This window comes from Fundulus heteroclitus, chromosome 6 (assembly GCF_011125445.2).
Source record: "Fundulus heteroclitus isolate FHET01 chromosome 6, MU-UCD_Fhet_4.1, whole genome shotgun sequence".
Classification (NCBI taxonomy): Eukaryota; Metazoa; Chordata; class Actinopteri; order Cyprinodontiformes; family Fundulidae; genus Fundulus; species Fundulus heteroclitus.
Window position 1 is genome coordinate 19937205 of NC_046366.1, and position 27965 is coordinate 19965169.

Here is a 27965-nt window from a genome sequence, read left to right on the forward strand (position 1 = left end):
AAACACTGTGATTGTGACCTTTTATTTTTGTGCCACACAGTTACAATGAAACAACACATTTTCAAAATGAACTGCACACACTGAGAAGAAAATAATAATAATCAACATATCGTTCCCCACAAAGAAGCACTGGACTGATTTGGCTAAAGAATATGAACTTAAAATAAAGAGTGCCGAGCAAGTTATGAGCTGGATTGTTTTACTGGGAGCAGTTTTAGTAGTCGAATCTCGTCCACATTAAACATAATCACATCCGTCGCATTAACTTTGGTGCAAGGGCCGACCTCAGAGTCTCAGCTGTAGGTCCACAGCATTCAGCGTTGCTCACTAATTAGCAATTACATTTCAGGTTATGGTATATAAACAGTTGCGCGACTCCGATACATCATGTGAATTTTAATGAAGGCTACGCAAATTAAATGGGTCTGTTTGGTTGTTTTTGGTAATTAGAAGATAAGCATCTACGCTCCTAACCTAAAAAAAAACAACAACAAAAAAAACAGCATTTGTTAAGGACATTTAAAACAGAACGGATTAAAATAAACTTAGTGAAAATATAAATCACCTCTCCACGCACAAGAAAAAAAAAAAAAACTCTACAAATGGAGTAATCAAGCCCATTTTTAAAAACAAAATATTTATCAGTACATTGGAACAAAATGAAGAGCTAATATTTCCTATGTAACAGACAGCAGTGGAGTTCCCTGTGTGAGGATACAGTACAGCAAAAAGAGGGGGGGGGGTTGCTACGACGAGCCAACTGCAAATTATACTGGATGAAGAATCCTATGAGAACAATATATACTGTTTATATCACTTTTATATAGAAGAAAATTCATATTAACAACATTCAACTCAGATTTTTTGGATACTAAAAGATTCATTCAAAGAAAGATAGAAATACTGTCCAACTGGGAAACAGCGAAGCACAAAGGAAACCTATGAATATCAGTGATGTGCTGTTCTTTTTTTCAATGTGGAATGTTTTTCTTTTTTTGTACAAAAATCACCTTTGTTGGGATAACTTACTGTGCCAGGTAGCTCACAGAAGACCTAACAGATTAGTTTGTTTTTGTTGGGTGGGGGGGGGGGGGGGGGTACAGCGGCATCTAAAAGCCTCCGCTTCTAGGGAAGTACTTTGCCTTGTAATTAAAGGCAAATTTACATTACAATGAGTCCAGAAAAAAGACAACATTGGTAGCTTTTTTTTTCTAATATTTTCTATATTTGATAGCTGCAGATCAAGGTGCTTTGTTGGACACAACTATGGTCAAGGATACAAAAGGCATCAAAATCTTGGAAATTGAGATTTTGCACGGTTTTGGATTAAGAACATAAAAAAGAAACTAAGAATAATAATAATAAAAAAAACATCAGTACTACTGTACAGAATTCAACTTGTCTCAAGGCCATGAAACAAAATAGTCTTTTTTTATAGGGCAAATCTGATGATTTAGACCCAAAATAACAATATCCACAGCACTGACAGTCATGCTCACTGTTCTGTGTGATTTTTTTTTTATATCTTGGTCATTGAATTTAATATATTTCGTGTGAGCTACAATCCTTAACAAAATTGAAAATGAAAAAAAAAATAATAATAATTTTAGGATACATGCCCTTTAAATTCTTAGGATTTTTTTTAAAGAAATATTTCTAAACTTGATCCCCTGGGACATCACCTCCAGCGACCAGTCAGAGGATGTGGCCGGAAACACCCGAGACACACATCACATAATCAATATTAATTAAACATCTTCCTCGCACCTCCTCTCTGAAACTACCCATAAACATCTGGAGCTCATTTCCTTGCCGTGTCAAACCTCTGATGCATGATTTAAATTGCATCTCGAGTAACATGTCAGCTGTTCACAGCGAGGACCTACAAGAACTTATGCATGCTTTAGAAAACTTCACATTAAAATGTGCCCTGTAGAAAATATATATATGAACCAATTTCATCTTTCCAGTGATCTTTTGTTAGCAGGAAAGTATAAAATACATCAAGCCACTATTGTTTCTTTCCCCATTCCTGATTACGCTAGAAGTTCCTAATCTTTAGCTGAGAAATGGGATAAGATGTGGCCTCATTTCCTATTCAGCGTCTTTCAGCATAATTAAATCCCCGTATAGGAACAGCAGGTTAAAGCTTCTAAAAAAGGTGCAGTAAAGTCTTCACTTTTGTGTGATCGTATTAAAACCAAACTGTAAGAACTTAATTTTTTTTTTATCATTATTATTTATACAGTTTTTATCTGCACATATCTGCAGACATTCTGATTTGATAAAATCTGTATCTCAAAACTGTCTCCTGAAACTAAAAGTCCATTTAGGATACTTTTTTTTTACACGTTTTCATATACAGATCAAAACCAAAATGTCAAGAAACCAAAACACTCATGAAAATCAAAACGGCATTATCCTATATTACCTATGACGTCTCGCTCCAATACAGTGTTGCCATTCAGATCAGGTGGTAATAATGCTACATTTGAACTGAAAAAGGGGTGAAGAAAACAGAATTTCAGCAGGCAGAGCACTCATTAAAGATGGAAATCGAGTGGATCAGTCATTTCTCTCTGTAATACAGCAAATATGCTTTCAGCGACTCAGGCAGAGGCAGAGCAAGTATTTGTTCTCTCAGCTCGTTCACTTGCTTGATGATTTCAATGTCGCCAATGTCTCTTTCCTCCTCCTCCTCCTCCCCTACCGCCGCCTCCTTCTGTTCCTCTTCAGCGTGTTCCTCCTCTTCGCTCTCCACCATTTGGGGTATGAGCTGATTGCCCACGAAAACGTAGGTGCTGATGCGCCGCCGCCGACAGCGCCTCCGCTTGCGTTTGTGGGGAATCCGCTGCACCGTCCCCTTCCCCTGGCCGTCCTGGCCGGCCAGGTTTCTGAGAGTGCGGCGAATGTAAACGCGAGAGAGGTCCTGGAGGCTGCGGACGGTCACCGGGGCTGAGGACAGAGAGGGATGACACACTGGGTCAGGACCAACGTGTCACAAAAAGAATATTTCCCACTACTACTACTACCACCACGTTTTCCCCAACAAGTAGAAATGCGACAGGAAGCTGAGCTGCAGCGTTTCAAGAGAAGAGTTAAGTGGCTTCATGCAGCAGCTGCAAGCACATCTGTAGGACAAAACAAGTACGATATCACGCTGATCAAGAACTCATCGCTTCCAATCATTTTCAGTGTTCTGTGCCTAAAAAAAACAAAAAAAACACCAGTTTTCCACTCCAAGGCAAGTTTTTTTTTGTTTTGTTGTCAAGACAGTGAAACTCACGCAGCTGGACAGTGTCAGGCTTCTCTCCTTCTGCGCGGCTCTGCGGCACCAAGGGGGCAAAGGACACGGCCAAGATGTTTTTGCTCTCCCACGTGCTCTGACCGGTTCTGGTTATCTGGGTCAGCTGCATGAACAGACAAAAAAAACAAACAAAACAGGAATTATTGTTGAAGAAAACACTAGATTATAGCTAAACCTTCAAAGAGGCTCAAGCAGCACAATATAATCTTACACCGTGCAGAAAAAATTTGCCTTTTGACCATATTTGCCAACAACTGTACTCCAATGTCAGATTATTTTATGAGTCTGCAATAGATGATCGTTGTGTTCGGTATAGCACCTAATCAGAAATGGTCCTTTAAGCTTTAAGGTCTGATATTGGACATGCTGCAATTAAAAAATTATTACAAAACTTTTTCCACCGATATTGTAGCATTTTTCCTGCACAATTAAAGTGAAAAGCAAACGTATGAAGGTGCAATACACATGCACACCCTTAAATTAGTCCTTTGCTGAAGCACCCCCTATCTTTTACAGAGGCGCTGAGTAACCAGAAATAATGTTCCGTTGATCTAGTCGGACTTTTCTGACGTTTGGATCCTTTAGCCAAACCCAGTGCACTGAAGAATTTACACTGCAGGCCTTGATGCTCAATTGCAATTTTTTTGTGAAATCGGATTTTTTTGCGTGTCCGTTGACATTTCCAAATATATGCAACTTGTATGTGATCTCCTGTGTGAACTGAATTCATACACCTAAGTGTCCCGCATGCGCAGTAGAGGACGCGATGACGTCATACGTAGCAAGCGTAAACATGGATCGTAATGCTGCAGCGTATCTTGCGTTCTTTACGTTATTCTCCAACGGGAACCAGCACATAACCAACGCAATCTTTTTAAGAAGATCGAAAAGGAAGTTTGCCAAATTTTAGCGACGTGAGCGGCTTTACTGATACGGACTTCATTCATAATTTTCGAATGACAAAGGAAACCTTTATGTGTGTCTCAGTGGATTTCTTTAGCGCTCTCACGTAAAAACACACATCTTCGGCGGCCATAGCAGTGAGTAAACGCGTTGCCGTGGGGCTGTATGGACTTGCAACAGGTGTTTGTTACCGCACAATAGTCAACCTCTTTGGCATAGCCAGGTCCACCGTTAGTGACGTTTGTCAAGTATCAATGACGTGTAGGCTGGATGAATGCGACCTGGCCGTACAGACACAGGTCGCATTTGAAAAGATCAGATACGTATGGGATTCAGGACCACATATCCAAGCGACCTGGGTCGCATTTGAAAAGATCCAATCTGTGTTGTTCAGACTGTCATGAAAAGATCAGATCCAGGTCGCATATGGGCAAAAAAAAAAATTGGAATTGGGTCACTTCAGGCTGCAGTGTGAACGTAGCCAAAAGGATCAGTCAGGAGAAGGGGGAAAAAAATCTACAGGCTGCTAATAGGCTGACTACAACAGCGAAGGAGCTGCATCAATTTCTGTTTAATGTGTAATGGTCTGATAAGATTACATTTGAAATCCAAACGTCTCCAACAGGTGAGTTTGATTCTAAAACATCTCAGCACATCGGCAATATAACATCACACCCAGAGTGAAATGCGGTGGTGGCAGCATCATGCTCTGGGATTACCTTTCTTCCAATGGAATAAGACTTTTTTCATGGTGAATGAAATTATGAATAGTTCAAAATACCAAGCCAGGTTTATTTATAAAGCTCTTTTCAGTAATAAGACAATTCAAAGTACTGTACATAAACAACAACAAAAAAAACATAGAAAAGAAAGCATTAAAGAAACAGGAAAAATGTTGCAGAGGCAAGCACATTGCAGTGGAATAGTAACAGCAGGTCAGATATATAAGACAAGTTGGAATACAAACTTCAACGTTAAACTTTAAAGGCAACTCTAAACAAATAGGTTTTTAACCTTGGTTTAAAGGAAATCAGGGTTTCAGCATTTTTACAGTTTTCTGGGAGTTAATTCCAGATAAGTGGAGCATAATAATTAAATGGTGCTTCTCCGTGTTTAGTCCTGGGTATGCAGAGTAGATTTGAGTCAGAAGACCTTAGTGGTCTGGAGGGTTGATAAACTGATAAGTCTGTGATGTATTTAGGTGCTAAGCCATTCAGAGATTTATAGACTAACAGGAGAATTTTAAAGTCTATTCTCTTGAGATACAGGGAGCCAGTGTAAGGACTTTAGAACTGGGGTGATGTGCTCTACTTTCTTAGTCTTAGTGAGGATGTGGGCAGCAGCGTTCTGGATCAACTGCAGCTGTCTGACCCACTTTTTAGATACACCTGTGAAAACACTGTTGGAGTAATCAATTTGACTACAAATAAACACATGGATTAGTTTTTCCAGATCAGACTGAGACATTAATCCTTTAATCCTGGAAATGTTCTTCAGGTGATAGAAGGCTGACCTTGTGATTTTGTTCAGATGCTTTTTAAGGTACAGACTGAGTCCATCAGTACACCCAGATTTTGAACCTGATCAGTGGTTACTAGCTGAAGCGACTAAACCTGTGCACTAACTTTTGATCGATCCTCTACTTCAGTTTTGCTTTTATTCAAATGAAGAAAATTTTGGCACATCCATGCATGGATTTCTTCTAAGCATTTTCTCAGCCCTTGAATGTGTTCATAACCACCTGGTGATATGGTGATGTAGAGCTGTGTGTCGTCTGCATAGTTATGGTACCTGATGTTTTTTATGATCTGAGCTAAAGGGATCATGTAGATAAATGAATAGGAGGGGACCCAGGATGGACCCTTGGGGAACCCCACATGTGATTTTTGTCATATCTGATGTAAAGTTACCTACTGACACAAAAAAGTCCCTGTCCTTTAAGTACGATTTAAACCAGTAGAGTGCTGTACCAGAATGGCTGACCCAGTTCACCAGGCGCTCTAACAGAATGGAGTGATCGACAGTATCAAATGCTGCACTGAGGTCCAACAGAACCAGCACGGTGGTTCTTCCACAGTCCGTATTTATATGGATGTCATTAAACACCTTGATCAGGGTGGTCTCTATACTGTGGTGAGCACGGAAACCTGACTGGAAAACCTCAAAGCGGCTGGTCATTGTTAAGAAGGTATTTAATTGTTAAAACACAGCTTTTTCACAAATCTTACTGATAAAGGGGAGGTTTGAGATGGGCCTATAGTTCTGTCATTTATGACCCAAAACATTCTGCTACCAGCAACAAACCATGTTTTCAGCATCACTCTGGGTCCAAGCATAAAACAACTGCAACAGCAAAAACTTTAATACAAGTTAATTATTCTGACAGAAGATTTGTGAAGTCACCTTAAGAGGGCTGGGACACGAGGTGGATTCACAATATGATAGATCTGGAAAACGTTCACAAGACAGAGGGGGCAAACAGCGCTAAGTCAAAAAAGACTGGCACCAGAAACTGAATCAAAAGGTGGTTCAATGTCCTTATGTAAAGCAGTTTAAAGTTCTGCAGCCAATTGGTTGTACATTTTATTACCCACATTTCCCTAACATATTTATTATCAATTTAAATTGTAAAACTTAAACGTAAAATTAGGTGTGGTAAACATTTTGAACTGAATAATCCTGGTGTATTTTTATGTGTCCCATCTGGCAATGTAGCAAAATAATAGCTTTTTTTTTAGTGCCAAAGAGAGCCCAACATATTTACTTTCACAAGTGGAGCATTACTGCTTTCACTATAGTGCTCAACTTGATACTTATGCTAAAAACTTAGTTAGATATTATTTTGCCATTATTTAAAATTCAATGGACACAGAAACGGAAAGGTGAAAGAGGAAAAGAAGGGGGAGAAAAAAGATGAAGCAAAACGTTAAAAGGGAGAAAAGGTGACAAAAATAGAGCAGAGGAAAAAGAGGATACAAGATAACATCCAGTGTGCTTCTATGCCTGCAGAAAGAAAGATATAAAGAACAACAAAACCGACAGAAAAATTATCACAGGTTCAAACAACCAAAGCCTTTGAAAACATCACTGAAAAATATATATAGTATTGTTTAATACAAGATGTATTTAGTGACATTGAAAGTTTCCTTTAGGGATTATCTGTGTCTGTAAGCACCTATAAACACCTGTGGGTGTTTGTTAAAGTGTGCTTGTATATGTAAAGTTTCCCCTTAAGCAACATGCAGTAGTGGTTGTGAGGGGCCAAAGAATCCCCCCCCCCCCCCAGGATGCCGAGGCAGACTCCAGGGAGACCAGAACCCCAGACCACCGAAAAGGCCCCCAGAGCCCAGGAGCCCAAGGAGGACCAACACAGGTATAGCTGCCTCCCCCATCCCAGAGAAGAGCAGAGGAGAGTAGGGTTACCAACTGTCCTGCATTTAGCCTGGATGTCCCATATTTTGAGACATATTTAAGTGTCTCGTGTTTGACAATGTTTGTCTCGTATTTGACTGCAGCCTGCAATTCTTATATAAAGACACCAGATGGCAATCCAGGCCTTACTTTCCTAGACCTAAATGAAGAAGTCGCATCAAAGCAGTGAAGGACCACTGCAGCTTTTTCATCCGGAAGCCGTCCCGTATTCTATAGCTGCCGAGTTGGCAACGCTAGAGGAGAGCCCCAGGAAATTCCCCAGCAGCCACAGTGCAGATGCCCAGGGGGCAGCTACACCAGAGCAGATCTAGCCATGGGCCCGAGACCCAAGGGCACACCACCACCCAGCAGAGCCCCGGTAGAGCCAGGGGGTCCCATGCCCCATGAAGCAGCTGCCAGAAGTGAACCAGCACACACCTGACCAACAGCCCCAGACATCGAGAACCATCAACGCACTAGCTGGTCAATACCAGCACCAGCCACCAGTAGGGAAGCTGACAGGGATTGGCCTCCACACTTAGTGGGGACCTGAAATACCCAGCCTGACAAAGAAACAGCCACGCAGTCACATTCATACGTTCTCACCCTAATGCTCACACATGCAGACTCTCTAATAATACACAATAATAGACGCTGTGCACACTTACACTCACCACACACACATCCTATACTCCCAGGTCCAGGTACTGATACTCCAGAGGTGCGACCAGCCCCCGGACCCAGGAGGTGATCCCCTTTACCAGGGTGGAGGAGAGCAGACCACTCAAGCCACAAGCTGAGACCAGAGCCGGTCACTGCCCTAACCTTGGCCAACCCAGTGATAACCCAAACCCCAACCTGACCCCAGCATTGACGACCCCTGAACCCATCTATCAAGAGACGGCACCAAGACAATTTGAATGAGCCAGCCAACCAAAGCCCACCCCACAAACTCGGAGATGCCCAGCCAAGCTGATCACGCCCCCCACCCGGCACACCCCTGCCACGATGGCCACACCATACCAATCAGCCCCACACCGATGCGAGGCCACTCCCCCAGTCGCCGCCACACCCAGCCTAACCCACCCCTTCATATCAGATCCCCACATCCCATTATCAGCTGGTGTATCAGACACCTAAACCAGGAGTCAAAATCCAAGGGTCCAAGTGCCCCCGGGGAGAATAGAGGCGTCAGCCCTAGCCCCGATCAACCCCCGGCTAGGTGGCCTGTTCCTGGTGTTTTTTCTAATAAGTTTTGAAAGCCATTGTATGTTACTAAGTTAGGTACTGCATGTCACCAGAAAAAAAAAAAAAAAATCAACCCTGAATTTTTCCAGCTACTTTAATCAAACGAAACCAGATTTTTTTTTTTTTGTCTGTGGTGTTTCTGGTGAGCCATTTCTGATTTGGGTTATTATATAGCTCAATAGGCCAATGGTGCCTTGTTTTTACCAGAGGACTCAGGCCACCAGATATCTTGTGATTTCCAATGTTCTGGTATTTCAAAGTATTTATACAAGTTAAACCAGCAAAACAAAACCTCCAACACACTAAGTATTGGGCACATGGTGTTGTACCACAGAGTTTGTGGCGAACGTGCCGGTTCTTAGTCTCGTCTAAGCTAAGCACACAATTCCAGGTGTGTTCCAGTAGTGTTTCTAAAACCTGTTAATGTTTGTAATGGTAGGACAGAAATACTTTTCTCTGGTATGACACCTAAATAACAGGTTGACATGTAGATGATGCATAACAGTTGTTATGCAAACTTCGTAACAGTTCTCTTACTAGGCTTTGGAGACGTAGTTTGTTACAGTCTTAAACCTTAATTACTGTTCTTATGGTAGATATAGGAAAATTTAGATAATCTTTTTAGCAGCTATATTCTAACATCTTTATTAATCCCGTAGAGCAGTGGTTTTCAATAGGTGAGGCACGCCTCCCCTGGGGAGCGCCAAAGAGTTGCAGGGGATGCACGAAGAAATATAAGACAGCGCTGACGCTCAACTCTGTGAAACCGGTCATCAGCACGCATCTGAACGGGCTGCGTGATCAGTTTGGAGAATATTTTGGAGAGGAGCCACTGGGAAACCAGTGGGTCAGAGACCCCTTCTCTTTCCCACCCACAGTCAGCGATGAACTGAGCATTCAAGAGGAGGAGGCTCTTGTTGAGCTCAGCTCAAATGTGGACTTAAAAGAAAGACTGGTGGAAATGCTGATTACGCAAATCTGGTTGAGTGTCGAGAGTTTCCCCATGTGTCCGCCAAAGCCATGAGAGTCCTGATCCCCTTCACCTCCACTTACCAATGTGAATGTGGGTTTTCTGCTCTCACCCTGATCAAAAACAAATACCGGTCAAGGCTACAAGTGGTTATCGTTACCTATTCCAAGGGGAGGCTCACATTCAATGAATTTGAAAACTCCTGCCGTAGAGGATTCTACTATTACAGTCGACTTTTTAAAATTTACATCGCAAAACAGTAGATAAACCAAAGTATATCATTTGTAAAAATAAAAGAAAAAATTAATAAGGTGGTCCAAGTGGAGTCAAAATTAAAATTAAAGAGGATTATGAACATCACCATATGTCTGCCTCATTTGTTGCATGTTCTCTAGTCTTTCCCATTTTGGTGAGTGGCTTAGAGATAAACTTCTCTATGTGTATTGTTATTTTCATACAGCAGGAATATATTGATTATGCATCTGACATTCCTCGACCCTGTGATCAAACTCAGAAATTGAAGATACATCATAAAATCTTTCAGTTACATTACTTTTGGTCGGAATTGTTGGAAGGGCATCTAACTGTGGCACTAGTGATTTTGTAACATTTATGTGGGATTCTGGATAAAAGTTCCCCAATTAAATTATTTTTTCCAAAGCTAAATTACACTGTTGCAGTGAAGGATCAACAAGGAATTAAGTGTGTAGAATGATGTACATTTACTCTACGTATTTAAAATTTTTCTGTTAGCAGTATATTAAAGCTTCCCCACCGGTATGTTCTGCTCAGAAACAAAAGCTAAAATATGCTCATGAGCTGCCTCACCTCTCGTTTTTAGCTAAAGTTTTTCGTTTCTTCATTTTTCCACATGGCATAAAAATAGATTTTCCTTTTTCTATCAATGTTCAGAAATTCCTTCTGCTAAAATTAAACCATTGTTAGAAAACTAAATTAATTGAGAGTTATAATTATCTAAGAAGAATTGCCATCGCCTAAAATCTGCTCAAATTTATAATCCTAAAGCCACTGTATATTTTAGGTTAATTTTGCCAGTAAATCCTTCACCTCTTAATTGAAAACAGAATAGGAAACTGTTGCATCGCTCTGCGGCAGTTCTAGCTTATTAATGACTGATGAATCACATCACTAATGTTGTCATTTATGGTGTTAGATTGATATGTGGGACAGCTCTCAGGACGTGGCAGATATATGACAGAGAGTTCATATGACAGCTCATAATATCAAATGACTATTCTACAGGATGACAGTTCTATATACTATTAATCTAGACTGAGCTATGGCGTTAACCCTGATAATAATAATGAGTGTTTACTTTATATGTGCGGCTATAATAAATTAGACTTACCGACCTATAGAGGTTTCTGCACAGCATAAACCACATTCCTTCCTTTGTGCACATATTCACCTCCTGAACTCAAGCTACAGGCTCCGCCACTAATGGAACAACATAGCCTTTATTAGCTATTAAAGTTGACCCCTTGAGGCCAGGTGTCTATAAAGTTCTTCCATTCATTGCTAAAGGACACTTAGCAGTATGAGGGCTTCATTAAAGCGCAGTGAAACCTAAGAAACACGATTTTGGTTAAATAATAAATATTTCCTTCAGCATGAGCACATCATACTGTAGATGTCATTGCTGAATCAGTGCTTCAGCTAAATAATAGCTGCTAGATGGTGATTCAGACGGGTTTCATGCTCTCCAGCATATATTTAACTGCAAAATAAAAGAAGTTCATAATGAAATACATAGAAGTGATACCTCATCATGACAAATAACCAAATCAGAAGAGAGAAATGAAGATGCAAACCGCCTGGGACGACTTTCCTTCAGTTCTCTCCCAGAGATCTGCACACTTTCTCTCTTCCCCATCCTTTGAAGGTTTCACATTTGCCCATTTTGAGGAGCAATTTGAAAAGAAAGAGCTCTGGACAAGAAGGCGAGGAGAAAAATGTCAGCTTGTCGCTGATAAAAGGCTAGAACAAAGTACAATGTGTTCTGAAAATGATTCGCATTACCATGGACACGGCCTGTTTTGTTTGCAGCTGTGATGCTCTTAAATGATTAGATCCAACAAAGACCTGGAGTTTATAATATATGTACTTGCTTTCTCAATGGTCAGTGGTTACCAAGGGCACACCTCGTTTGGTTCTTTGTACTGCAGTCTAGCTTCTTTAAGGAATACAATTCAAATACAGATTAAACTGCTCAAATTGCACTGATTGCCTATTCAGCCATCTGAAATTTGCAAATCTCTGATTTGCCAATTGAAATTATTGCTGATTTTAACTCTTAAGAAATGTTAACCGCATACAAAATATTTTTCTTGTAATATATAGTCTAAACACTGCATAAAAAATACTTTTCTGTTTTCTATGCTTTATATGGAAATTGAAAACATATCTTCCCTTCTTTTTTTTAGCCACAGTACAAGATAAAAACATATTTACAGCAACAGTGTTCCACGCATTATTGAGGCAAAACAAAAAAACATATAAAAACCCTGATTTTCTGCAACACGCCACACTATCGTATCACAGATTTCATTGTGTTGATACTTGTGGCAAATTACAGACTGACAAACTAATAAAGGCATATTCATATTTGTGTTCTGATTGAAAATCATACACGTCACAAAGTACGTCTGATCTGATTACATTTGCCTGTATTACTGAGCACATCTCTGTAAAAAATATAATTTCCTTTTCAGAGCCTCACGTATCTCTTCTGCTGCTTTTAACTGTTCAGTAAACATCTTAAATGACAAAAAAGAGCTAACTTTAAATGTACTTCACTGAACAAAAATACAGCTTCAAAGACATGCCATGATTATCAGAAACTAGCTGCTTAGGCCCCATTTAGATCAAATGAAGACATAAGACATAGCTGGAGTGCCCCAGAATGCCTGTACTTGGGCTTTAGACCTCAGCACGCTGTACCTTGTTGGATTTCCGACTATCTTACTTTCACTTGGTAACACCTTTCTCCACGCCGGGCAGTGAGCCTAGTGGAGATGATAGAGATATATGAGAGATAGATATAGAGAGGATAGAGAGTATATATAAAATAGTATGAGAGAGTAGTATATGACACAGACATATAGATATAAAGAGATAAATATACATAGATATAGAGATATAGACAGAGAACATATATATTATAATTAGACAAATATATATATATATAGAGAATAGATATATATCATATATCTCTCTTAGATATATATATATCTATATATATATATATAGATATATAGATCTATATATATATATATATATATCTATATATATATATATACATATATATACCATATATATATATATATCTCTATATATATATCTCTATATATATCTATATATATCTATATCTATATATATATATATATATATATATATATATATATATCGTGGACACAAAATAATGTTTTTTTTTTTTTGTTTTTAAATTATCACTCTGGGTCTCTGAATACTAAAGTTATTTTTTATAAGCTGTGCTGAGACTATTGTAAAGTTGAGCCAGTATGTTTTTTTGACAGTGGGGCAAGCATATTTTGTGTTTGACCTGCAGCCTGAAAATCTCAAAACTGCCCTATGTCTCCTGGCAACCAGCCCGTAAGGGCAACGTAGATGTACCCTGTTCCACTGGGAGCACAGTGCATACCCATCTAGGTGAAGGAACTTTCATTTCTTATTTTTTATTTCTTTTATTTTTTTTGCTATTTTGTTGCAGAAAGTTTGGATTCTTTTGGGTGCCCGAGGAGATCCTTTCGCTTGCAGCTCCAGTAGTGCCATCACACCATGGAAAAAGCAGCCAGGGTGCCAACAGCGTAATAATAAACTCCTGTAAGAACTGCCAGCCAGGTGGCGTTGGCATGTTCAGCTTGTACCCTTGTTCTAAAGCTAGCATGGGCAGACCTAATTCTCATTCTTTGATGACTAGACCACATTAGTGCGCACTGTCATACGTCATAGATAAGCTCCCATTACCAGGCTCGTCGGCACAGCACCCAGGACCGAGCTATCCTGCGACCATGATAATGTTCCTTCAACCTCCCAAAGGTTTCTTACCACCAACATACCAAAACATACGGCGTACCTTTCTATATGCCCCACGGTGTGTCAACATGAACACAACTTCTGTTTTTAAATAAAGCTCCATTTATGCAGCCCTGTGTGCGCTCTGAGCACAGCTGTTTAAATCCAGGGGCAGTTGCGGCTCAATAATGCATGAGAAAGTTGTGTAATGAGTCCTACAGGTCAGAGCTATTTTACTTTGTTTTCCCTTATGTTTTGAATTTTGAATAGCAATCAGTGTGCGTGCGCGCGTGTGTCAATTCTGTACGAGCGCGATAGCTTGCAGCGCTTACCTGATCCTCTATAGGCATCACCAGTATGCCTCCAATTTTGAGCAGCACTTTCATGTAATTTTCATGGTCTTTCTGCACTCCTGCGCCGCAATAAATGCGATCGTATTGGTGGCTGTCTGTTGAGATTTCGAGGCAATTCCCCACGACAAAGACAGGTTCACAGAATTCAAACCTGTGAGAAAAAAACAATCAACATATCAAATACAGTCAGAGGAAAAACGTGTTTGTCATTCTGTCAGCTTCACTGCCGCGTTTGGAAGCTGCGACTGCAATAAGCAGGGCTACAGAAGTGTTTTCACACATGCACTGCAGCCCTGAAGTTTTCTAAACAATACATGAGTGCGAATGCAAGTGTCTGGATCAGTTGTAATAGACTTGTAATGGACAAAGGCCCTTGAAATTCAGACAAAGCCCAATTGCAAATAGAGCTGGCAATTGCCAGGGGACTTCACAGTGCGTGTTCATTATCTTTCATACAACAGGCACTAAAGAGAGAGAAAAAAAAAAAAAAACACCTCAGAGTGAGGGAAAAACTGTGAAATTTGATGTCAGTAAAAATGTCTAATAAAGGAAAGACTGAGACTGGGACATTTTAAACCATCCCACAAAAAAAAGAAGAGTAAGTGAGATTTATTACCGAATAAAGAACCACAAACTTTATAGCAATATAAATCTTGAAGATATGCCTGCATTGTGCAGCCTATATTCGACGCATCGGCCTAAGTGAAAGATATTATGTGTGAAAACACATCTGGCACAAAAAAATCTTCTCCAATCTTGTCTTTTATTACCAAAACAAAAACGTAAAGAAGCATTGTTTATCTTTTTTGGGAAATACATACTTTATAACAATATTTGTTGCAATTAAACCAACTTTTGCCCTCACTTCTGGTCCCAATGGCCCTATTACTGTCTGTGAGTTTTAGCATCTTTGTCACCAAAATCTACATCAAATGGGGCACCAGCACCAGTGAACCTTTCCCCCACTTTCCACATGGACATGCAGTGTGAATGCATGACACTTGAAATATTAAAGCCCACTGTGGCTCAGTGGGTGGAGTAGTCATCTTAAAAAAAAGGGAGGGGGGTGCTTAACCCCAAGTTGACTGCTGAGCTCTGTATTGTATGAATGTGTGTATGCCCTTTTTTTCATTAGTACCAAGTCAGTGTGGTTCATTTGCTTCTCCATTGGTAGCAGGTTTCACATAGCCGTTGCTAAAGACGCGACGTCAGAAGACTGTCGGTCGCTGATTTGCTAGGTGGTAGAGTCACTGTAACTAGAGCGGCTCCAAAACAAGGATCAGACCCGCCATATAAAAAACAACAACAACAACAAAACAACAGCCACAGTAGCTATAGGTATATAATTAGATACTGAACTAAAATGGAAGCTCCCAAATTTTTGCTGTGGTCCCACACGGATGTGTACAGATTTTTGTATTCGGATGCTGATGAAAAACGTTATGTGTCAGGCTCTTGGCGCCAGCTTGCTATGTTTACAGCATCCACATGGGCGTAGTCCGCAGTTGAAATGGAAAAATACCTGAACAGAACTGAGTCAAGATGACCAGTACTAAATCAAATTGACGTCTCACCATCACACAGTTTTATATGATACCACGCATTCCTTTTATAAAAGACATTAGATAAAAAGCTGGCACGCAAGACGCGGGTAGTACTGGCCAAATAGCCACTTCACTGGTTAGTTGTTCTATTTAAAGCTTGCAAGTACACTACTATCGCGCAATGACGAAATCCTTGTGTGATCCGAGACCAATCGAGCAGCGGCGCTGCGTTCTGAATCACCCCCGGTGGAATAGGGTGCATGGCAGAAAGTGCGGCCCAGCCACATCCTGGCACTCCCACGACGCTTCCGCTTTCAGTCGAACCCCGGGGTAAGGGATTGCTGCAAAGTCAACGACACAATGCAAGAGACGATCCGCTGTGGCTACGAGCTCATCCAGGAGGAGAGAATGCTGCAAGTCAATGACTCAATGCAATCAGATGAGTTTCCTCAGACATAAAAACTTTTAACCAAATTTGAATTAGAAAATGAACTTGACTGCATAGTTTCAATGGATCAATCGGAAAGCATGTACTTGACTTCGAATTCGGCTGTGTGATTCGATTAGATTGCCGTTTTTTTGTGTAAAGTGCCTTGAAGTGACATGTTGTGAATGAGCAATGTATGTATGTGAGTAAACTGAACTGAAAACTGAATTGAATTCATCATTTTAAAAATGTGTTGATTGGCATCCCCTCTGTAACTGCACGCACGTATGTGCATGGAGGAAAAGTACTGCACTGTGCCCAAAAGGAGGCTGCTTTGTTGTTCTGCTGAACTGGAGTAGGTTAGACTATTTTACAAAATGACTGACACTGTCTGATGGACTGTTTGTACTTGAATAATGCCTCATAGCAGAACTCACAATAAGAAAAAGCAGCCATAGCTATATATATGCTTGTATCAAACACACCTTTCAAATGAGAAACAGTTTGGGCAGCTAAATGGTTTTCATTCTGACTTTAGTTTGCAGAATTGGCTTTGGAACCAACTGCAACCATCTGTAAAGCAAACCAGCAGCCCTCCAGCTGAGGAACAACCTCTCCATCTCCTGAGCCACAGCCATTTATTAACATTCATTTGTGTTTAATTTGTCCACGCCGACAGTGATCTGTTTTAAGAGTATTTACGTGGGTGGTTTTGTTCTGGGCAGCTCCTTGGCTGAAACAGTTTGCTAGGCAACCGTCAGTAATTCAGAAAGGATTACAGTGTAGCAAAGAACGGCCTCTTTTACAGTGTGCATCTGACAAACATTTCACAAAACAGGAATATTCTGAAGGCATTTACTCACTTATCAAAACTGTCACTATTCTTAATGAATTCATCAAGTTTCTGTCTGGCATACTCAACCACATCCTTGTGGAGCTCAACTCCATGGTTCACACCATAAGGCCCTAAAAACAGAAACACAAAGGGGGAAAAAAGAAACACAGGAACAATACCTTAATCTCAAACACGCCCTGGTATTACGTTTCCAAAAAAAAACTGCCTGCTCTTTATATCACAAAGGTCACTTATTGAGAGCAATAACAAAGCATTTACTAATTTCCGGTCCTCAAACATGAAATGTTCCAGCATCTCGTAATTCAAATTGAGATTTGGGAGTTTTCTGTTCAATAAAACAAATGGCTGAATTAGCTAGATTGCACACAGTAGTGCCTTAGCAAATTCAAATATCATAAAATAGTTAATTTATTTCAGTAAATTAATCAGCAATTCAATTTCTCAGAAGAATATTACATAATACCATTAAAAGGGGATTTTAGTGCAGAAATGTACTAGACTGCTGAAAACGATCTTCTTACACTGTAAAGTATATGCATTTAATACTTAGTCAGTGTTTCTTTTGCATTGATTACTGCATAAGTGCAGTGTAGCAAGGAGCCAGTCAACCTGTGGCTCTGCTGAGGTGTTAAGGAAATCACAGTGATCCTATACTCATTAAACCATTTATTATTAGTTTAGGAAATGTTGCAGGAAAAAAAATAATCACTTTCTACATAGAGCTTATCATAAGAAGAGAGCATAAAAGTACTCTAAAACATTAGATGGCTGCACTGAATTCAAACTTCATAAAACACGATGGATGAACACCCGTAGATGACAAAGCTCCCCAAATCTTCTCCGATAGTGGAAACTTTACACTGGTCCTCAAGCAACTTAACACTGAATTTCAACCATCATGGATTCTATACTTCGGCACCTTTTCTTCAGACTCTGGAACCCTAATTTCCAAATGAAATGCTAAATTCACTCTGTATTGAAAAGGGACTTTAAACCAGTCCAGTCCTTTTTTTTCTCAGCCCAGGACACTTTTGACGTGGTCTCTGGCTCAGAAATGGCTCAACAAAAGTGGATTTCAAACTTGTAGCCCACATTATGAATAGTGTGTAATTAATCTATATAATATCCACACTTCACTTTTTGAATAAATTACTGAAATAAATTAACTTTTCATGAATCTACTGAGATGAACCCGTAGAGAATCTGAGAGACCCACATTTGAAGCAATCGCTCAGAGAGAAAATAAACACGTGGAATACCTATAATGAGGCCAACCATTGTGCTCAGGTAGCCCGTTCCGCTGCCCAGATTAAGGAAAGAAATTCCTGGCTGGAGTTTGAGTGCCTCCATGACTTCAGAGTATATACACGGAGCAGACAGGTGAATGTTTCCGTGCTTCCACGCCAAGTCTTTGTAGGCACTGTCCCGGTAGCCGTCCAGGTAGTAGTCGCCCCGGTCTATGGCCCGGAAGGCCTGCTCCACCTTCTCTGTGCGGATGTACTGAGCCTCCTTCAGGTTATCGATGAGGTCATCGTTGTCCTCCCCGGCGCTCACAGCTCCCCCCATGGCAAAAAAAAAAAAAAAAAAAAAAAAGAAGTGACACAGAGATGCCGAACTTGTACGCAGGTTGAGTGAGTCCTCCTTACAGCGGCATGGAGATCTACGCTGGCTGAGGGGATCCTGCCAACGCGAGTCGTCGAGCGTCACTTCAGACGGCGCTCATGTCCGAGCGGCAAGTGACCTGAGAGAAGGACAAAAAAAAGAAGGAAAAACACATCAGAGCTGTGTTATTTCAAAATTCCTGCAGGGAAACATTGCGTCTTCTAAGATGCAGATTTTAAACCGCAGCTGAGACCGTGTGATGATGAAAAATTAACAATTGAAAGAAGCCAGCTGATGAATTCCCCCCCAGACCCTCACGCGTCACAGCGAGAAGTGCACAGCCGCAATTAATAACTTTGATTAGGTTTCCATTCAATTTGATTTCAAGGGCCACTTCATAATACATGCTGACCTGCTGATGCGGCTTACAGGAATGAAACAAAAGCATCATTAATGTAATTTATAACCTCTGCATATTCCGCAGTCCCGAGGCAAAGTATCTGTTGTTGGGAAAAAAAAAAAAGAGAAAACTGAAAACTGTTTCATACACCACTGAGTATCTAAAGAACAACATTCAATTACCACTGCTCATTTCAGGTCGGGAAGTTTTCATACCCTCGTCATTGGCATGAATTAAATGTGGGGCTTTTTGTGATTTAGTAGATACATTTTTTTTTTCCCAGGGTGGAATTATTATAAAACATACAACTGCATCAATCTTTAAAAACAAGAATTCCATTTATAATATTTTTTTTCGTATGTTAAATGTGTCTTGGTAAATTGCTGAGAAATTACACTTTCTATAGACAAAGGCAAGATCCTGGCATCATTGATGGATATTGGACCACTATTGCCTTAAGGATCACTAGATGTTTTTGCTGGGCGACCTGGAATGCTTCTTGAGCATCGTTCAGAGGTTTTTCCAGAAAGTTTGGTTCTGATCTTTATTTGAACACCCACTGTGGTTCTTATGGTTGAAACTTGGACAAACTGTCTTTCTTAGGTTTAAGGAAAATTGTTCAGATTTTCAAGAACAGCCCAGAATAAATCAGCAAGGCTCAACTCATAATTCACAAAGCGCTGGAACACCAGTGCCTCTGTCCACAGTTTAGGCAAGCTTAACTTAGACATTGACTTGTGGTAAATGAACCAAGAAAGAAGCCCTCTGCTTAAAAACTGACACCATTAATCTGCTGAAAACCACATCTGCTCACATGAACACGCCACATATGCTCTACAGCAGGGGTCACCAACCTTTTAGAAGTTGAGAGCTACTTCACTGGAACTGTGTCATATGAAGGGCTACCTGTACTGACCTTTGTACTAAGAGTCAGCACTCACCTTAACTTTACGTTATATAAAACATGTTTTTAATGCATTTATCATTTTAAATCGATGTCAATACAAGTATGATTGAACAAGTAGAGCAACTAAATATAATAAAATGTAGATGCAGCTCACTGAAGGGTTGTGCTATTTTTTTGAACAGGCTTGTGGGCACCAGATACGGTCCTTGGGGGCTACGGTTGGTTTACGGTCAGAGCAGACAAGGAATGAGCTATTTGACCTCAATAACAAGTATTTTTGGACCAATAACGATGAGGCTTTCAGACCAACTGTCAAGCATGGTGGTGGCAGCATCATGCTGGGGGTCTGCTTAGCGTCCGGTGGTGCTAGCGCACTGCACAAAGTGGATAAAAAAAATCAAGATGAAGGCGTATCAACAAATTCTTCAACTTCACATCAGATCAAATGCTACATTAGACTTGGACACCATTGTGTGTTTTAACACGTCACATACAAGCAACACTGGCTTAGATCTACCAACTCTACCAAGAAGACTGGTTGAATATTCAGCCAGAATAATGCCAAAAGCTTGTCGGCGATTATAAAAAGCAGGTGGTTTCTCTGCAAGCTTGCTAGCTAAGGGCATACCTAAGCTAAGGGAATATTAGAAGGTTTCAAGAACATAGATTAACTACTATATTGATTGTAGATCTGAGGAAATCCTCAATACATATAAGATATGAATGTAATTCCTATTTTCATAGCAGCTGTGGGTTAATGATGCCCATCAAGATAAATTATTAAGAGCTCAGATTCATGCCAATAATGAGGGATGTAAAACTGACCTGAAATGGAGTTTTAGAGTTTAAAATTTATTTCATATTTGTGAAAAAGAAAATATTTTCTTCTAGAAACCTGATTTTTTTTTTAAATCTTTTTTTTATAACATGAGACCTCTCTTATAGGGATCTGTTTTTTTCCCCCCTGAAATTTTACACCAAGGAGGATCTGAATATTTCTTGCTTTTATTCCAATTTATTCATTTGCTCAATTTCTATTTTCCTACTCTTCACAAAATGTAAAAAGAAATGCAGTTGGGAGTCAGGAAACGAAAACCCATTTTCATTAATATTCAGGAATAGGGCCTAAAGTGGAAAGTGTGCGGGATATTTCTCATTTTCAGTCAAGCTGTGCTTTTATTTGATGCAACCTGTCAGATATTCAGGTGTGAAAAAGGTTTGTTCAGCTTTTGCTCAGGGCAGATCATGTCTGCAGAATGACTCAGAGTTGACATGGTTGGCTTCAGATTGGGAACACTTTCTGAACATTGGTTCTTTTTTTTTTTTAAGTGTACTTTTTGGGCTTTGTGCTCTGATTTGCTGTTTTTAATGTCCCATGTGGTTCTAAAAGGTTTTGGGCTTTAAAAAAAAGAAAGAAAAAAATCCAAATATTATGTATGTGGGAGCTGATATCATAGGGGACATAAAAAACTGAGAATTTGTCAAGACATTAAAAAAATATATATATTTTTTTTCCCCTTTTAAGAGAAACAAATCCTTACAGGTACGAGCTTTTTTTTTTTTAAATGAACACATACGGCTTGTGATGCAGTTCAGGCAGACAAGATTTGAATTCATTCTCTGCCTCCTCAGCATCTTCACATCTGACTCAGCTAATAAAGATTAAAATCCGAGGTGACTTTGTAGTGCGAGGCCCGGTAAGGTAATTTTCCTTTGGCTCTTTCTCGCAGGCAAAAAAAAAGAATCATTGATTCTCTCCCTCCATCGTTGGACATACAGGAGAGCATTTTTCATCCCATTTTCCCTCTGCTGCCACTGGAAGAAAACACCAGAAATTGGGTCACGCGAGGTATTCAAGCAAAAATGCTTTCCAGCGCTGTTGCAGCCTTACCTCTGATAATCCACAGGCACGTTGAAACGGGGGTCATTACCAGCACCTTAACGCTAATTGTGAAACTACACATTTGCAGCAGCAGTGTGGCTAGTTTAAAAACACAAATCAAGTCTGCCTCTAAAAAAAATAAACAAAACAAAAAAAACAGATGATATCTTGGTTGTGTACCGAGACAGTGAGAGTGCCATCTGAGGTCCTGATTGGCTTATGTGATCCGTAACCAAACAGAATGAAGAAACGTGTAACAGATCTTCTGTCAACAGCTCTCCTGCAGTAACCAAATACCACAAGCCTGTCTGGGCAGCACACTGGAAGCACACTGCTGTTAGAGTGTGAAGATAAATTGAAAAGGCCATGTTTTAAGAATGCATTAAATTATAACCTTGTCCGTGCATCTGGGTTTAATGACCAGAGCATTTTTCTTCTGATACGAATTATATGGTAGGAATTAATCCCGGTCATATTTTTTTATTCTGAGGCTAGATTAACAAAACCGGGTGCAGGCCCAAGCTACAGTTAACAATGACTAGCTTACAATCTGTGACCACTTTAGGAGGTACAACTGCTTGCAAAGATCAACATTCCCTTGATGTTTTTCACCAACTTTAAGCATTGTATTAGGATTTAATATAATAGACCCAACCCATTGATGGACTGCCGACCTGTCCGGTTGGTTCCCTGCCTCTCACCCAATGACCACTAGAGATGGGCACCGCATTTCCATTAAATTACTTGGTTTTCCATAAATCTGAAAAGTGTGGCACGCACATGTAATTCATAACACCGCAGTACAATCCACCACCAATTGCCTTCAGTAGAGGTATTACAGAGGACATTAGGGAATAAATGACCTCCTAAAGACCAAGTAATACACCAGACAGCGTGAAGATGTTAAGTTATGTTACAAAACCATAGCCTACACATTGTGTATCGCACAATTGCAAACTAGGGCTGTAAAATATACCACTAAATAAAGCTGTTATCTTGGTACATATTGCAGATTCATGTTTGCAATGCAATATTTACAAGCTATAACATTTTGAGCGCCAGGAATTCGTGGTTTATGTGCAAGTACTTTTTTTTCAACCTGTTGGATGAAATCCCAATGAAATAGAAGCCCAGACCGAACAAAGGTGAAAGAAGAGATGAAGTTGAAACTTCACAGAGAGTTGGAAGCACCATCATGATAGATGGGAAAGAGAGGAGTGAGAAAAAAGTCAATTTATCACAATATTTTACAATATTTTTACTATTTAAGGCTGTGGCAAAGAGTGAGACAAGTTAGTTCTTGCAGCGTTTCAAAGAAGAGCAGTCTGAATCTCAATTCATTTCAATTTAAAATGTGCACAACAAAGGTTGCAGGATGCAAAACTGATATTTCACCTACTAGATGAGGATGCTTGAAATCGATTGAGACAAAATATTATCGTTTTTTTTTTTTTATTAATGAAGATCATAAGGTAAAGACTTCAGGCATAAAAACCAGAAAGGGTGCAGCAACAACAACAACAAATAAAACGATTAATTGTGCTTATTTCAGTTCATAATTCCACAGTTTTTCCTAAGGATTGAGTGATTGCATAATTTTTTCCCTCTAAAGTCAACAATATTTCTTTTGATTCCTTTAGTATGTTTCTCAATGCCACAAAGTATTTATCTTTTTTTTCTTTGCCACAAAGTAAAACAACTGGCTGAACAATTGGCAAAAACAGGGCTTTCGCATACTTTTGTCAGGGGATTGTGGGCTTATTTGTGCTCTGGGCACATATTGCTGCTAAATGTTTTGCAACTATATTTCTAAATGATCATGAAGGCAAATGTGATCAGGATTTTTTAACCAGACTTTTAGAGGATTAAAGTTGTAGTTTTACATAATATTCACAACAAAAGGAGGCCGTGTGATTGTTACTAATGTTAAAATCAACCTTAGCCATATTATTAATTTAGAACTATGGGGAAAGGAGTTTGCAGTTCTGCTTTCTGACGTTTGGTTTTTTTAGCCACTAGATCAAACTTTCCCACAACTAAGATGTTTTATTATGCAATAAGAGGCAGTATATGAAACCCTAATTATCCCTGTTAAATATTAAAAATAATAATAATAATCACCTAAACTAAAACACAACAGTTCTACGGAGCACTGTAATCATTTGGGGGATTAACACTCTTAGGCTATAGCCTTTACCCTGCCACTTAATGACTTCTGAAAACTAACATGTCTTGAAAAGTGGAACGCTCTGAGACCGGGATCACACTTGGACATGCCCCGCAGGGTCAATCGGAGGATAAACGTTTTTTTAAAGCATAATCTCCCTGTCCATATTCTACAGGGAGCAAATTTATGGTCCCAACCAGAATAAGTGTCAAGCAGGGCGGTCGTTACTGTGTCAATGGCTTACCAGCGAGTCTGAGGAGAAAAATCTATGTGGTAACAGCAACATGCGTGTACAAATTTAATGCTCAATTTTTACACAGCCAGCAAACTGGTTAACATAAATGTCCCACGTCAATAACAGCAACTAATCAGTCCTTCTTTTTTTTTTTTGGGAGGGGGGGGGTCCTTTACTGCCCTGTTCAAGCAGTAAAGGACTCTTAAGCAGCCTGCTTGCTATACGCCTTCATTTCCATATGAGAGGCTATGAAATGTTTACCATAATGAGTTTAGCTTTAGCACCATCTTCAGACTAAATCATTTCAGTGCTCTGCAGTGGATAAACACTGCTGCTTGTGTCACTAACACCCCCCACTGGCAAAAAAAATAAATAAAAAAAGAACTCTAATGAGCAATCAAAATTTATTTCAGTTGTCAACATCTCCCTATTCCTTTATGCAAATGTCCCAAAAAAAAGACAAAAATTAGGTTTCATGCCCTGAAATGCACGAGCGAGAGAAACTATTGGGGAGTGGTGGCCTAATGGTTAGAGAGCAGGGCGCTTTCGTCCTGGAGAGGCTGCAAGGTTCCTGGTTCCACTCCCACAGACTGCCACTCTGGGTCCCTGAGCAACAACCTGAGCCCCAGAATGCACCCCATGTGCCGTAGAGTGGCAGCCCGCTGCTCCCCAAGGGATGGCTTAGATGCTCAGGACAGATTTCATTGGAATGCATGTTGCAACGACAACAAAGATTATTGTTATTTTGTTTAAAATGTATCGGCTACCAACTATTTTGTTAATTTACATATGGACTGCAGTCACAGATTTCAGTTTGAGTGGTTAAAAAGCATGGCTATTCTATTCAATCAGCATTTTTTAGATGGAGCAATTTACATAGAGAACTGCTCTGAAGCTATAAGGAAACAGAACAACAATTAGAAAAGGATGAGGGGGCAAAAACAAATAAATAAATAAAAGAATCAAAAGTTGCAGAAATTGAATCTGGTCAGCACAGTAAACTACAGGAACAGCCTATGATTGGCAGCTGTGTATATGTGTATGTGAGTGTGTTTTCAGTGCAAAGCAGAAAAGGTCAATCTAACCAGGCAAACCCAGGCAAACCGAAGTGATCACAAGAAGTGAACCAATAGTTTAGAGGCCATCAGCAAATTAGCAACATTGCCAACATATTCAATAACATCAACATAACCTGTTGGAGCAGTTTACATAACTGTCTGCTGGAACAATTTACCCAACCTCGACTTCTTCCTTTGACAACAAGCACAGGCCAGGCTCTGTGATGCAAAGTCCAGACACTAAAAAAACTCAACTGAAATACACTACTCTGACAATTATAAAAAGGCCACACAATACAAATTTGCAAGGTAAAAAGAAAAAACATCCTATTTAAATACTACACTTTTACACATGTTGTCCGTATCTGTTATTTTCCTGCTGTTTCCAGTGATACCTGGTTTCTTTGATAAAAGTTTGACTATGATTGCGTAAACTGGGCTTATTTTATAATTATTAGAGTGGCTCATCTACCAAAATTATAAAGCAATATGCTGCTGACAGGACATATGCCATTTCTATTACTTAAGTACAGTTAAAAGGGACATTTGCTTTGCAGTCCCTCCTTTTCACATTGACATTATTCAGTTGTATGTATGTATGTATTTCAGTTATATGCAAAGATTGTATCTGAAACATTGCAGTTGTGGAACTGCATTGATTAAGTCTGAAATACTTGATAATTTACCCACAAATTCTCCTTTTTTTTCTTTTTTGCGTTTGAGAGCAACTTGTTTTGGTGCTGTCTCTTTAAATCTAAGGCCAGTAATTCCTCCTTCCAGGTCATAGAGTTCCTCTCCACCCCATCAGCCATTTTTGTAGTACTCTGGGGGACAGTGTAATGAACTACCAAACATTTTGAGTTATCCACTTGTAGCTTCAGCATCATTCTGTTTGGACTACAAAAATCATTTCAAGAAATAAAAGTGGCAGATTCGCAAAACTGGTGAGCCGGGAGTCAATGTCCTTATTTAGCAGTTCCGCAGCAAATATTGTGAGGTAACTGTTCGAAAACAGTAATAGAAAACTGAACGGCTTGAAACATATGACCCCAAAAAACAATATAAATATATCTGCGCAGCACCTGGACAGACTACATTCAACCGCTCTGCACTCCTAGAGACTCCAACTAACACCAAAATGTACTTAAGGTCTAAAACAAAACAGTGGTTTTTGCATGATATGTCCTCTTTAAGACCAAAATTATTCATACCACTAGCAGATTTAGTTTTTAAGTACTCGTTTAATTTACTCAACATGTTTCTACTAATATAAAGAATATAAAAAGTTTGGAGTAGCCAGAGTCCAGAGTTTGATCTAATAGGGGAACCAGATTCTCTCTCAACTATAAGATCTTAGGATAATCTCATAATTATGCGACATCTAAGTCATATCAAAACTATCTCAGACTTATGTTATTTTTGTGACATCAAAGAAGGAAACCCCGCGAGAAAAGATAGTCCATGCGCTGGGGCCCACAGATGTTCCTGAACTCCCATCAACTGACACCCGAGGCAGCCAATCAGCGCTCCGCCACGTCACGTGACGCCGTTGCCACACAGACAAGCGGCTCCTCGGCCAATCAGCGGCCCGAACACGCCGCTCTCGCTGCGTGTGACGACGGAGCAAAACAACAACACCGTTTTCATGAAATGTTTTCCAGCCCTTTAAAAGACACGATCCTTCCTTAACCCGCATCCCTGCCCGGCCACGACCAAACCCCACGGCCAGCCGAGCCGCCGTCGGAAGCAGACGGGGGGCGTCTGTGTGCAGCGGCCGAGCGTTCATGCGGCTTTTTGTTCCCACTTGTCGAGCTGAAAACGCAGTTGCTGGCCAGCTTTCTGCAGTGGCGATTAACCCCAATCTTGAGCTGTGCATGTGCGTGCACCTCGCCAAACCGGTTTGCTAAAAACAGATAACACATTCGCGTCTATGTTCACAAAACCCCACGCAGAATGTAAAAAAAAAAAAGCCCCCCCCACACAAAAAAAAAAAAAAAAATAATTTCCTGGACCCTCTTCCGTATCATGTCAACGTTTGTGACAGAAACAAAAGTGCCCCTTTAATTACAATAAAACATTTGAGTTTCACGGGCCAGACGAGCTTTACCTCGGGGGTCTGGTTCTCCCACAAAGTGTGTGGAAAAAACAGCTGGTGGGAGTGGGGCTGGCTACGGCCGGGTTCCGGTGGGCCCCGAGTACGCCATCATCAAAACAAGAGACAAAGCAGGTTAGGTAAGCTCGCCTCTTTATCCGTCGCCTCCACGCACGGCCCCAGCAGAAACACAACGCGGCTCTGACAGTCCCCGTCACCAGCCGCCACGGTTACGGCCGAAGCGCAGAGACGGCAGACCCGATTAGCTCGCAAACACACGGAACTTAGCCACAAGGAAAACAACACACACACACACAATACTCACAATGTCGTGTCGCATTTACTCACACGCTCCTTGCAAGCGAACGCGCCCGTGCAATGCGACGGTAGGTGAGAGCCACTTTCACGCGACTGAACGGCCTCTTCCTGGGACTAAGTGCGGCTTTTCTCGCCTAACTTTGGCTGGGGGAAAAAGGAGAGTGGTGACGGCGGCGGGACGCTGTGCAGGAGAGGAGGAAGAAAGAAACAGCTGAGCGAAAATGTAAAC

General features: G+C 40.3%; 1 protein-coding gene across 3 annotated transcripts; it reads right to left on the reverse strand.

Moving 5' to 3' along the window:
* Nucleotides 1-6: 6 nt before the first annotated feature.
* pcmtd1 (protein-L-isoaspartate (D-aspartate) O-methyltransferase domain containing 1) lies at nucleotides 7-27965 on the reverse strand. 3 transcript variants are annotated; one of them, XM_012876219.3, is made up of 6 exons: nucleotides 27767-27965; nucleotides 18335-18816; nucleotides 17083-17185; nucleotides 14228-14399; nucleotides 3287-3410; nucleotides 7-2955 (listed from the first exon to the last, which is right to left on the reverse strand). In XM_012876219.3, exons 2-6 carry the CDS (start codon nucleotides 18639-18641, stop codon nucleotides 2570-2572), a joined length of 1092 nt encoding a protein of 363 aa, XP_012731673.1. In that variant the 5' UTR covers nucleotides 18642-18816; nucleotides 27767-27965; the 3' UTR covers nucleotides 7-2569. The 3 variants fall into 3 exon arrangements, with proteins under 3 accessions (XP_012731673.1, XP_012731664.1, XP_021179028.1); XM_012876210.3 differs by having other exon boundaries at nucleotides 27744-27965; XM_021323353.2 differs by lacking the exon at nucleotides 27767-27965 and adding an exon at nucleotides 27434-27715.